Consider the following 13849-nt stretch of genomic DNA (forward strand, 5'->3'; position numbering starts at 1 on the left):
CGACATACCACCCATTCAGTTGTATTGCATGTTATTTGACAGCATTAAACATAATAATCTAGTTGTGATATTGTGACTTATGTCTGCATCTTGTGAAGATTAAATTTATTAGTTATTGGTCAAAATAAATTCCAGGAGTAGAAAAAGGAGTATGGCAAATCCATTGAACAGAGGTTTCCATGTGTTTGACATTCTGCCATTCTCAGTTCTCAGTGGTTCTTGGCTGCCCAATTCCTTATGTTCTATCATTCAAGTGTTAAACCACTGCACCAATTAGAGATTCTTCCCAGAGAGGTGTGCTCAGAACTAACTGCTGAGTATAGAGTCTTGAACATTAAAAAAACTAAACAGATACATGAGGTGGGAGGGAAAGGGAGAAGAAAAGGAAATTGCATGGTAATGGAGGGAGACCCTCATTGTTATACAAAATTACATATAAGAGGTTGTGAGGGGAATGGGAAAATTAATAAGGAGAGAAATGAATTATAGTAAATGGGGTAGGGAGAGAAGATAGGAGGGGAGGGGAGGGCAGATAGTAGAGGATAGGAAAGGTAGCAGAATACAACAATCACTAATAGGGCATTATGTAAAAATGTGGATGTGTAACCTATGTGATTCTGCAATATGTATTTGGGGTAAAATTGGGAGTTCATAACCATCTTGAATCTAATGTATGAAATATGATATGTCAAGAGCTTTATAATGTTTTGAACAACCAATAAAAAAAACTCTTATATACTTTCTTGTTTTGCATTCTAGCCCCTTGCCTTCACCCATGAATGTATTGTCCATCAGCCCTTTCTTTAATCAGTTACTATGGAATATTTTATCTCTGTGAGACATACATATAAATGATTTTAAAAAATAAGAAAAAATTGATTTAATTCAAGGACAATTTTGTGTTTATCCTTTCACTTGACTTTAGAGATAATAAAAATGAACTATGCAAGTCACTTCAGTGCAGAGTTCTAATATATCCATATTTGGAATGGTGCATTTTTAAACTTCATACTTCTTCATTCATTCATGACTTACAAATGAAATAGCTCTCATAGTTGGTAGGTTTGCACTTTTAGTACAATCACATTAAGCTGACTTTCTTTTTCTTCTACTACTTCTTTTTTTTAACAGCCATTCTTTGCAAAACCTATGCACTTAATTTGAAAATATCTGTTGGTCTTTGAACTTGACAAGAATAGTACATTTCCCATTATCATTTCTCATTGTGATTGATATCCATCTGCTTGTAGAGAACTGCTAACTCGGAATGTGCTATGCCCTTCAAATATTTTGGAAGAAGGCCAAGCCAGAGAAAAGCCTTTCAAAACTTTTATAGTTAATTGATAGATGGCTTACTCTCAGAATGGATTTCCCTTCAGCTAGTAATTTGCCTTCTAGCAACTGCTGCTCCAGATGAGAAGCAAATGAAAATTTGCCAAACCACAGATACCTAGCATTACATGTCTGATTTGTGATATTTTCTACATATTTTCCTCCAAAAATAACCTGTCTTCCACCTTTTTAAGTTTTCACATTCTCATCCTTTTATAACTTAAAGAACAAGGGATTTTGAATGAGTAATAGAATATGTATTTATCTTTTGTTTCTATTTTTGACATTTCATGTATGAGCTAATAATCATACATGAAAGAGCAAAGAGATTTCATAAGGGCTTTTTACCTCGAAGGTCTTATAACAATTATTTTAAAAATTCTTATGTTGGCCTTGCTTATATTTTGGTTTTCATACAGATTTCTTAGTAAGTCTTATAATTTTATAGTATAAAAACTGTGGAAGGTAATCAGAAGGAAGGAAAGGAAAGGGATATCATAAAAATAGAGAAGAGACCCAGAAGACTAGAGCAAGGGAATATGGAGAGAGGAGAGAGGTAAAGAAGATAGGTTTGAAGGAATGGAGCAGACCAAATTGTGAGCAGACCAAGTTCTGCATGTATAAATATATCACAATGAATTCCATTATTATGTAAAACTATAATATACCAATAGAAAAGTGAAAACTAAACCAAATAGAATTCAAGCAATGTGACTTGATTTGCAAAATGTAGTCTGAAGTGTATATGTACTTTTTCACTACTTGGTAATATGTATGTAGTCTCAAATCTATATTTACAGTCTCTAATTGTTGATTTATGATAAAACACTTTTTTTGTACAATCAGGTTCCACTTTGAGTCAATATTTAAATTATTTTATAGCACAATTATTTCAAAATTCAGTTGTGGTCATAATTAAATATTTGGTGGAATTTTCCTACATTAGAAAACATATTTTCAATGCAGCTGGATTGACTGTAAGATTGTAGACCAGGCTAAATTTTTTCTCAGGCCTCCTTTTTCCTACTTCTTCATTTCTGTTTACCCACTAGAGGAAGGAAAAAGAAGATGTTAAATAGTGTAAGTGCAGAATTACTTCACAAGGTGTGATCCAAACTCTGGGTAGGATGCCTTAGCTAACTCTATGTAGGCCAAACATTACCCATTGACTCATACTATAGCTCCTTTGGAACTTGCCATTATTACAGAAAATTATACTTGAAGACTTAGAAAAGAAACAACAACAACAACAAAAACTGCTCATCACTGTTAATACTTTCTTTTAGGTGTCAGCGGGTGTAACAGATGTATCAGAGAACAGTAATGGATTAAATTTTAGATTAAATATCAAGAATCAAATGTATATCTATATATTCATATCATCTGGAAGGAAAATCTGGACTAAACATGTTTTGCCTCTTCACATAGGAGAAAGTAGAGGATCCTCTGAGACAATGTTACACATCAACTTATAATTTTATATCTGCATATTAATCACTTACTTAAACTCTTCAGATATAAATACACATCTCAGGTTTTGACCCATAGCAATAAGTGTAGCTGCAAGAACTAAAAGCATCTCTGTGTATCATATCCTAAATGAAATAATATCATATTTCTATAAGCAACATGAAGCGCCATCTACCTTAATTTTCACTGAGCACTATCAATCTCCATATCACTGCCAATGGGGGTCCTGTTTGCTCAACATATTCAGTCCTTAAACTATTATAAACAATAAAAAAAGTTGTAGAAATTTAGATAGAAAATATTAAGTGGTTTTGAATTTGAAGTAAATATTTGATAATATCTGTAATAATTTTTGTGAATAGAAAAAAGAACAATGTAAGTTTGGAAAAAATCTATATAGCTTTGATTAGGTTCATATAAATATATCAGTATAAATGTATATTACTGTATTATAATCTTTATGATAAATGCACAGTATTTTTCAAACTTCTGCTATCCATTTTTCTATTTGTGATTACTGAAGTCATCAAATTTTAATGAAAATAAATGTAATTTTCCAGAAGTATAAAGGGTAAGTTATGTTTTCTGAATATTATTTCTGAGGTTAACATTTTATGAAACTCAGTAAATATAAACAATTCGTGAGTGAGCAAATTTGAAAATGCTAAACACCTCACACATAGGTTTTATAACTGGTGGTGAAATAAGTTACTTGACAGTACTATCCAAAAGCAGCTAAAATATTTGATGGAATTTTTATACTCTGATTATCTGGGGTGAGTTAATGCTTATTAAAAAGGATTAATATGCTTTCATATTTGCCAAATAAGCATATCAGGAAAGAGAATGAGAATTGGCTGCAAGAATTTGGAGTAGGAAAATGTGAACTACTAGAGATAGGCACTCCGAAAGCTACATTACCTCAAAATGCCAATTTACCACATAGTTACATTTTCCTCCCAGTTCTGGCAGACATGTAGTATTAATCCTGTCAGATAGTAGTAGACTTACTTTGTATATGATATAGCTTTGAAAAATCCCACTGGTATGTGGGAGAAATTTCTGGAAACATTATTAGTATTCAGTTCATTTTTGGTCAAAACTTCTATATGTTATGCCTTGTAAGCTTTTAATTTGAGATTCCACACAGACTTCTGATTAAGAGCTTGTAATAATTAAGTTACTCCAAATTTATTTCTGATTAGTACAAAGTTACTGCACTGTGATTTCAAAATTATAAAAAAATTAACAAGAAAAAGATTATTCACCAACGATCTATCACCCCCTCACCCCACTTTCTTTCACCTTCAAGTTAAATTTTTCTTATAAATGAGGACTACCTCAAAATAGCTTGTAGTATGCAATGGCATTTTTTTTATGTTACACATGCCCGTACACACACACACACACACACACACACACACACACACACATACTTGCACGTTTATATACACACAAACATTCATCAAAATGCTATATATTATTTCCATTTTAGAAGTTTTAGTTGTTCATTCTAATTTGTAATCTCCTTTGATGGCCTTATAGACTAAGTTACTCTTGTTCTACTTTTCAAAATGAACTTAATCTAAATATTTTGAAGCAAAACATTAAAAAAAGAAGTGTGAAAAGATGTCCCCTTTCTTCCCTCACTTTAAAAACACAGCTAACCAGTGTCAGTAAGAGAAAATATGTGTTTGTGTTCTCTTCCTCCTCCTACTCTACTTTCCTTCTTCCTCTTTTCCTAGTCCACCTCCTTCTTCTGTGACAGAAAAATGCAAAATGAAAGATTCCTGTGTATACTAAATTTTATGGAGCCCATTTTAAGTTATTCAGGCATTCACATAATGTTCTGTGAAGTTTTTCCTATGTTAGCGGGCATGCAGAGATAGAGATGAATGACATTATAGAATATTTGACAAACTATTAGCAGTCTAGAATCCTTTGAGAAACACGTGTTAATGACAACTAGGACACAAATAAAATGGATATGTCCTGAATACTGAATGTGAAATGCTTTGAAATTAATTATTTTGCTTCCAAATTTAGCTCTCAACTGGCAGATATGGACCATCCCATGTGGTCTATATTCTAGCACATCTGCAAATTAACCTTAATAAATGATATATTTTGATAGTATTTTGAGTGTTATGTCATACTACTTTAAACTTCACATTTGATGAAAATATGCCATTGGTTATCTCATAGAGTTAAGTACAACGCAATTTTTGAGACTCTGCTTCAGCTTCTTTTCTTTGCTTTGCTATACTTTATTCCTATGGCAGTATCAGAAATTTTGGATGATGAAATAAAAGTCATCTAAATTAGGGAGAACTATGTGGCATCTCACATATCTCTTAAACAGCACATTTTTGAGATGCAGCCCATCAGAACCTGCTTATTTGCATATTTGCAATGATGTTCACAGCATTATCTTAACTCCCTTTTGGCAGAGTAAAACAATCACTTGATATTCCATTAAAGTGCCACATAACTGGAAAGTCACATCAGATGGAAAGCTAATTAGCTGTACCACTTTCACATTGTGAAAATGCATTTTTACATGTGTGTGTCCTAATCAGGCCTTTATTGAATACCTCTAGTGCTCAATTTTTTTTGCATTAATTGTTTCAGATTAATTCTTTTGTGTTCTAAGCAATTAATAAGAGGCACAATGTGATACAGTTGCACTGCTGATTCATGACTCCCAGCCCTGAAGTCACTCTGTAGTGATCAGTATTTTTTCATCATCTCTGCGGAGCTATCTACTGCCAATTCTGGGCAGATGTTAAGGTTTTGTCAGGATTGATTTACAATGCATTTGAGGTGTTACCTGAAAAAATGATAAGGTTGTATATTTCAGATCCCAGTTTGAAGGCCCTTATTTATTTTACTGTCTTGAAATCCTGATGGACCCTTGGAATTATGTTCATATTTCCTGGTAGTGTCATGAAAAGTAATGTTACTAGATGACCTTTCATATGGGCCTAGGAAACAGTGCTTGGAAACTTACAAAATTTAAAGAGTTATCATATTTAATAGCTCAAACTTGAAAAGCAGAAGAATTTTGGAGAACCATTCAAATACAAAAGTATTCAAACAATTTGTCTATCTTAAGTGGAAATATGCTTGTTTACTTGAAATATGTATTCTTTCATTAAAATTTTAGTAAATTTCACTTTTAGTCACCAAGCAACAACTTTTAATAGACATAATTATTCTGTTCCAAAGATAAGATGTATTGTTTTCACAACTGTGAAAAATGGTATTTTTCTTTCATTCCCAGGGATTGATTTAACTGACCCTTGCTGTTTGTTTTGTTTTGATTTGATTTTAGGATTCCAAGTTTATTGCAATTTTGTAATCTGTAAGTTTCTTAACAAATACCTTGTCCATAATTTTCTAGTTAAATAATTTAGTGGCAAAACTTGATACAAACTAGTGTGAAGCTATTTTAGACTTTATAATCATTCATATTCAGTTTTCATTGGACAAATATTACATAAATTTGAGTGCAATTTGCTACTTCAAACATTATAGTATAAAAAGTATATTACCTTTCTCGGGTATGAATCATTTTGAAGTCTAAATACATTTGGCTGAAACAGTTTGGGATAAGGTGATGGCCCACAACTGATATTTACATTCTTTGGCTGTTCCTGGAAGTCCACTTGCTCAATGTTAGCTTTGTGGAGTGGAAGACATTGAGTGGAGGGAGTGGCTTCATTGACCTTGGTTCTATTAGATACTAGTGGACATTGTTAATAAGTCACACAGTATTGTAGAAAATTTTAACTTGTGATCATTACATATAATTGGAGTCTATTTAGTATAAATTGGTTAAAATTTTATTTTCATGAATATGCTATTCTCTATTAGTTACAGTTTACATCTACTGTAATTATACCTATTCAATTCATAATAACTATTAGCATATTTAAAAGGATCTGTGATGATAAGCAATGTGTAATAACAGTTACCTGTTTTTCTTATCTTGTTGGAAAGACATTACCTGTTAAAACCCTCCTGTTTCAATTTCTAGTATATATTTTGCTTTATGCCTTCTAATTAAGACAGTTTTATGTTATTATTAGCAGTTTTATTTGATAACTCTTCATTAATGCTGTGTCAATCATCCAGGATTACTAGGTCCACCACTTATAATAGTGTTTGATGTTTAAATCCAAATTGTCACTTTTATTTATCCATACTTTTGACTTGAAGAAACTTGAAATATTGTATTAAAGTTGGAGCAAGTGATAACTTTGCCCTGAGCCAAACCACTGCTTTTTACTATCTGCACAATTATGTTAATTATATTTTGTTAAAATTTCCATAGGCTTAGTTCTAAACTGAGGTCCAATATGAGTTGTTATTAATTGTAATTAATATTGACAACTTGTGTGTGTACATGCCTTTCTGTTTTTTTGTGTTTTTTTTACAGTTACATTTCAAAGAGGAGATGGAGGAATAATGAGCAATGGAAGGTATGCTAAGGAGATTCTTTATTAGTATTTTTAATCAGGACTAGAAAAACTCTGTAGTAAGAAGCTATTATTGTGATAAATGATCACTTATAAGTCTGAGAATTCTCGGAGGAGTTAAATGGCTTACTACTAGGTTTAATGATCTATCTGTTGTGCACTTTAGAGGAATCAAGTCCAGATGTTTCATATCTCCCAGATGCCCCTGAAGAAATTAGTGGTAAATATCACAAGGAATGTGTTCATTTGTTAGCAGGATGTTTATTGCATTAATTAGACATTAGCAAATGAAGTTGCTGTTGTTTAAGACTCCTTATTGGCTCACACTAAATTGCTGTGAGTGAACAATTACATATAATCGATCACAAAGAAAATGATTCATGGATGATGAATAGGCTGTAGATTGATAGGACTGGATTCCACAACTTTGGATACTCAATTGAAATTGATAAAAGCTGATAACAAACCCATATATCCTCATCTATTTTCCCTTTGCCAATATGGAGATTGTAATTAGGCTCTGGTAATAACTTCCAATCTCCCATTTAATCAATATTTTAGCAAAAAGAGATTAAGTCTAATGAGAACTAGTGGATGTAGCAAGGAAGCAGTTGAATCTTCTTATTGCAGTTCCCATAGAAACACATGTTTCTCTTAGGTATTATACCAGAAGGGGTCTATCAACAACAACAACAAAAAGGTACAATGATTATAGATGTTCTATTTCTTTGTAAATATGTTAATAACTTGGAAAGGAATCAAAATCCCATTTTAACATTAAAGAACGGAATTCTTTATTAAATATGATGTGAAGGAAATTTTCCTTGTAGACTATACTCACATGCTGGAGCAGATCACAGGTGTCTTTTATTGCCTTCAGAAAAACACTTAATAGCCCCCTGATATTTTTCCATTTAAAGAAATTGGAAATGTGCTATTGATGGAACAGTATAAGTACTGTTCATTAATTTCTTTCAAGTTCTTTGCCTCTAAATCAAACATGAAGGCTCACAATAAGGGTGACAGGCTAGAGAGGACAGATTCATGTTGGAACTGCAGTTACTGGGAGCAAAATAACCCAAAGTCCTGGAAATGGCTAATACCAAGAAGCCATTCTGAAAGATTGTTCCCTTGAGGTGTCAATTTATCATCAAACCTCGTGTGGGGTTACTACTATGGCCAATTCCCAGCAGTTTCAGGGCAGAAGTCTGATTTCTTGTGGAGTTTGACAGGATCCCAGGCAAAGAGACTTCTTCCACTGACAGGGTTGATCTATATATAGCCTTAATGAATTGCCAAAGTTCTTTAATTTTGAGAGCCTACACATTTTAATTCTAAATTCAATTAAAATCTTCTTAAATTCCTTAATCATTTCTAGTGCATGAGACAGGCATCAAAATCTTTCATTGAGCTCCATAGTCTGATTTCCTTTTCATTTCTGTTGTAGCCGCCCAGGCCTTCTAAATGCGGGTGATCCCAGCTATCCATGGCTTGATGATTCATGGCCAGCCACAACCTTGCCAGTGAACAACAGCAATAGTGGCCCAAATGAAATTGGAAATTTTGGGCGTGGAGGTAAGTTGTATTTTTCGAAATAATGTTGTTTTTAATTTTGTTTTTGATTCTGTTTTCATTTTCCAGATATTTTTAAGAGATGGAGAGTATTTCTTCCATAGTTAAAAGAATAAAGCACATATATTAATATTGCTGTATGTTTCCAAAATATTTTATTATAAAATTAGTGTGTCTATAATACCTTAAAAAATAAAGTAAAGAAGGTCATTATTAATGTGGAAGTATCCATAATACATTTTGTTTTTAGGAATATCAGTACAAGGTAACTAAAATCAGGGAATATACTGTTAATTAGGGTTTATGCTTTTGGAACAAATACTTCATTTTTCAAAATCTTATTAAACATGTATTTATTGAGTACCTCCTGTGTACCTGGCACTATGGCAGTCAGAAAGAATATAATATTGGTATAAATAGTGATCATCCTTTACCCCATTTTATTTCATGTGAGGAAGACAGTTAACTAGATGGGGTGGCATGTTCAGAGAGAACTTTCTATTCTACAATCATTAATTGCTATTCCAAAGCAAAGATAAAACAGTGCAAAGTGGCTGACACGATAAAACCTCCAAAATTTCACGCTAAACTCCCCTCCATAGGTTTTTCTAAAGAGACAGAGTTGTATCTAATATAAATAATGACTGCTTCCTCCCAAATGCACTTTTTCTTCTGGTCAGTTGGATAGGTTAGTTTAGATAAAGATGAGAGGAGTAGAGAATTCCCTGATTGGCTCAGCAATTATACATAAGTTTTCTCCTGGTACAATACTATGCAGACAGTAAATGGACTTGAACTGCCTTATCAGTACCCTGATAAAAAAGGCTGAAATAAAGGCTGCTAGAAATAAGAGACTAGAAATAAGAGAGACATTGGGCTGGGGTTGTGGTTCAATGGTAGAGCTTTTGCCTAGCACATGTGAGGCCCTGGGTTCAAACCTAAAAATAACAAAATAATAAAGGTATTATTGTTGTCCATCTACAATGAAAAAAATTAAAAGACAAAATGACAGACATTCAACCTTTTTAAGAAATTAATAGGAGACTGTGGATGTAGCTTATTGGTAGAGGACTTCTCCAGCATGACCAGGGGCCTAAGTTGATTACCCAGCACTGAAAGGGAGAGTAGGTGAGGGGATAAGAAGGAAGGGAAAGACGGAACTTCCTAACGGTTGAGTTCAACGATGTTAGAAAGCACAAAGGGACAAGAAAGAAAAGATGTTCTAAGTCACATTAAGAGTTTAAACTTTGTCCAGAGGGTAATCAGAAATTATTGGTGAATTTTTAAGAGGAGAATGCTGAGATGTAAACACTTTTAAATCATTCAGGCTTCTTCTGGGTGGAGAATGGAAAAAGTAGAAAACTGGAGTGAGGAATTCGGAGATTCTTGTAAAGCAAAGCAAATTTAGATAGACACACTAGAAGATTTCCACACTTGGAGAATTAATTCGGAAGACCCAGGGCTGTGCTAAACTGTTCCAGTTCTACTAAAAGCTGCAGTGGATTTCACATGTATGACTATATAAGCATATACACTTAAAAAGAAGGGCTGGGCCTGTGGCTCAGTGGTAGAGTGCTCACCTAGTATGGGTGAGACATAGGGTTCCATCCTCAGCACTACATAAAAATCAATAAATAAAAATAAAGGCATTGTGTCCACCTACAACTAAAAAAATTTTTTAAAAAAATTGGAGTAATTATGGATCCTTGCATTTTCTCTTCAAGATGGATTAACAATGTATTTGCATATAAAGTAATAAGTCAAATTATAAAGTTACTAAGTATTTCATAAGCCTGATTTCTATGAATATCATTTCAATTAACTCCTTTTCCTTCTTGAAAATAAAATATAAAGATAACCATCCCTACCTCGTAGGTGTGTAATAAGAATTAAATTGATGACAATATATAGTTTTCACACAGAGCTTAACTGCATAATCAACTCCCAAAGGTATCAGATTAAATGAGAAAATACAAAGAAAGCTGTAAGTTTCTTTGACTTCCTGCTTTCTCTCTGTATGCCTTTACTGTCGCCTGGGAAGTTTGTGTGTCTGAGTATTCCCAACCAAGGAAACAGATCATCTTTCCCCTAAAATGCAGACTGATTTTTGCCTAAAGGAATTCTGTTCCCAAAGTTTTTATCAGTCAATAATAACTTCCTATTTTACACTTTGTATTAGAACATCACAAGGTTCTATCTTTGTATCAAGAGATACATGCCTCAGATGGAGAAAACATATTCTTTTTCTGTTGGCTAGCAAGCTAAATTAACATCTAAAATATCTTAGTCCAATTTAACTGAAGGTAGAATGCAGGGTTTTTCTTCCATTTGTACCTTATTTTTATGGCATGAATATCAAGGCCAAGACAAAGTTTTTCCAGTTTCTACCCACTCTCTTTTCAATTTGATAGTCATTTAAACACTTGTGCCAGAAATACTGTAGGACATTTTTGTATATTTAAATTTATGTCTTTTGCACAATTATGAAATACATAAACATATTTACATGTTTAAAGTCAAGAGACTAGAGTTAAGCAAGATAATTTGAGAAATGGATATAGAATGCACGTCTGGTAGATTTTTAATGCCTCTGCTATTTTATTTATACTGCTGTGTAGTCTGAAGTTGGGTTCATATGTATGATTTTATAACCACATTCACTTAGAAAAATAAGCATGGATACTGACATTTTCCCTTTACAAATAGAATACCAATATATGAATGTAATGAAAATCATATTTTGAAAAATGAAAAAATTAATTATTTCATAATTTTGCATTTTACCAATGCAAACTATGAGAAATGCATTTAAACATTCCATCAGCAAGTGCTTACTCTCATAACAGTAGGTGAGGAATTATGGTAATGAAAGCATAAATCCAATAGGCTCCTGTTCTCAAGTAACTTATGATGCCATGAGGAAGGCAGTCCTTCATACAAATAATTACATTGGGCAAAAATAAAATAAATCCATGAATACAAATAAAGCCAAGGCACTCAAAAGCTGCACCACTAATCCAAACTGGAGTCAAGGTTTCTCGAATTCATAGTTTTCCAAAACAAATGTTAACAAGTGCCAGTCAGACAGCATTAAGGTTGGCGGGGACAGCAAGAAATATTAAATGAAAAGTCCTTCCTAATGATGGCCGCACTTATTCAGAGCCAGCTTGTTGAATGGAGGGCTAGTCCAGAGTTCCAGAGTATTTCGTGTTATAAGATTCTCCTCCACATACAGATATTCATGTGTGATTCTCCAATGTTTCAGTGTTGGATATAATTTAATTTAGTTTTTGAAAATGTGGGAGTGATCAAATAATATTTGAAGACAATACATGCAGCCCAAAAATCAATATAGAAGCACTTAGGCTGGAAGGCTGACTATAATTTCATCTAGCAGAGAAAGAGAGATACTCTATTTCCAGAGCCATAACTTTAGTGTTTAATTGTTAGTAATATTATGTAGAATTATATTCTTGGACAATATTGTTCCATTTTTTAATTGTTTGAGCACAGAACCCTTTCAATAACATGTAACTGAAGGGACTCTGGAGAACCTTAAGTTCAAGATATGAGAAACTGAGGTCCACGTAGGAGAAACATTTCTATTCAATTAATATTCAAATATTCAGCAGTGAGAGATAGGTGGAGAGAGCCCAAAAACTTATGCAAAAAAAAAAAGATCTGGTGGGGGTTTTTTGCCAATTTTTGATATAGTCTTAAATATTCAAGGTTCTGAGAATTAAAAAAAAAATGATACTAATACTTGAGAATGAACAATGCTTCTTAAAATCAGATTCTATAATTATTAATCACAAATAAATAATGACAGAAAAACAATTTTGATATTCTGAAATCCAAAAACAATTTCTTGCTTATGCAACCTAGCATAATTTAAAATGTGAATATGTGTAACAGTCTCACTGAGATGCCTTTAAAATTTTTACTTAAATAAACATCCACATATTTGTAAAACAGGTTGGTATTCCAGACTTTCAGAACTTCAGAAAGAGTGAAATTGCACACTGTACACAATATATTATAAATTTCTTGTCACTGTTGTTAATGAAGATTTTTTTTTAGTATTTATAAAATTCCAAAGAAAAGCTAATACTTCTGTAAGCACTTTTATTTCAAGTACTATGGGCATTATCAAATCTAAAAGTTTTAAAGACAGTTGAAATGTCTTATAATGAAGAGATCAAGTGGTTTCATGACCTCAAGTCCTATGAAGTGATATTTTCAGAACATACATTATTCAGGACTGCACTATAATTAGATTTATCTTAACTGTACATGATTAATACTAGAGTTAGTGATTTCTCTTTTAGATTCACTTAGTGTCTTTCTTCTGAAAAGGGAAAAGAGCTCAGGAGCGAGGTGGCAGATCTGAATTATAAAGCATCCTGTAAAGATAATTCAGCATACCAAAATGATAAATGGACCGATTGATATTCAGTGTTGTTCCTGAAGTTTAATTTTACTCTTGCTGTATTACAACGTGAAACTGTAATTCTCCACTTCTAAGTGTTGATAGCATAAATTAAACTCACTGATCACTAATGTTGCTTTTTCTATAGTTAAATCCTGCTATATTATGGAAATGACTTATTCATGAAAATTTTCCTTTGTTATGCAAGAAAAAAAGAACACATTTTCTACCATCAGTTCTCCATTTCTGCAGTTATAAAATCAGATCACATAAATGTCAAGTAAAAACTTCAGAAAAATGGATTTCAAAATCAGGGTCGTATAATTTTGGAAATTTTTGCAACTATTTAGCAGCCATATTCCATATCTTTGGGGATGAAGTGGAAAGAGCTGTTTTCAGGCACAATTTGTAGATTCCCTCTGTTCATTGCTGCTGTATCTTGCTACCACTTTCCTTGATTCTAAAACATAGTGAACAACTGAAAGCATGTTTCAGTAGTGAAATATCCCAAATTTTTCATTCCTGGTTAGAGGAAATGGGGGAAGGGATGTGTTAAGCAGTGAGA

General features: G+C 32.8%; 1 protein-coding gene across 1 annotated transcript in view; it reads left to right on the forward strand.

Moving 5' to 3' along the window:
• The window catches only part of LOC143388661 (roundabout homolog 2-like), an 89798-nt gene that overhangs the window by 17567 nt on the left and 58382 nt on the right, over positions 1-13849 (forward strand). The window contains 2 exon segments of the mRNA XM_077108205.1: positions 7244-7286; positions 8731-8856. Of these exon segments, the coding sequence (XP_076964320.1) occupies positions 7244-7286; positions 8731-8856 (169 nt within the window).

Source organism: Callospermophilus lateralis, unplaced genomic scaffold (assembly GCF_048772815.1).
Source record: "Callospermophilus lateralis isolate mCalLat2 unplaced genomic scaffold, mCalLat2.hap1 Scaffold_196, whole genome shotgun sequence".
Lineage (NCBI taxonomy): Eukaryota > Metazoa > Chordata > Mammalia > Rodentia > Sciuridae > Callospermophilus > Callospermophilus lateralis.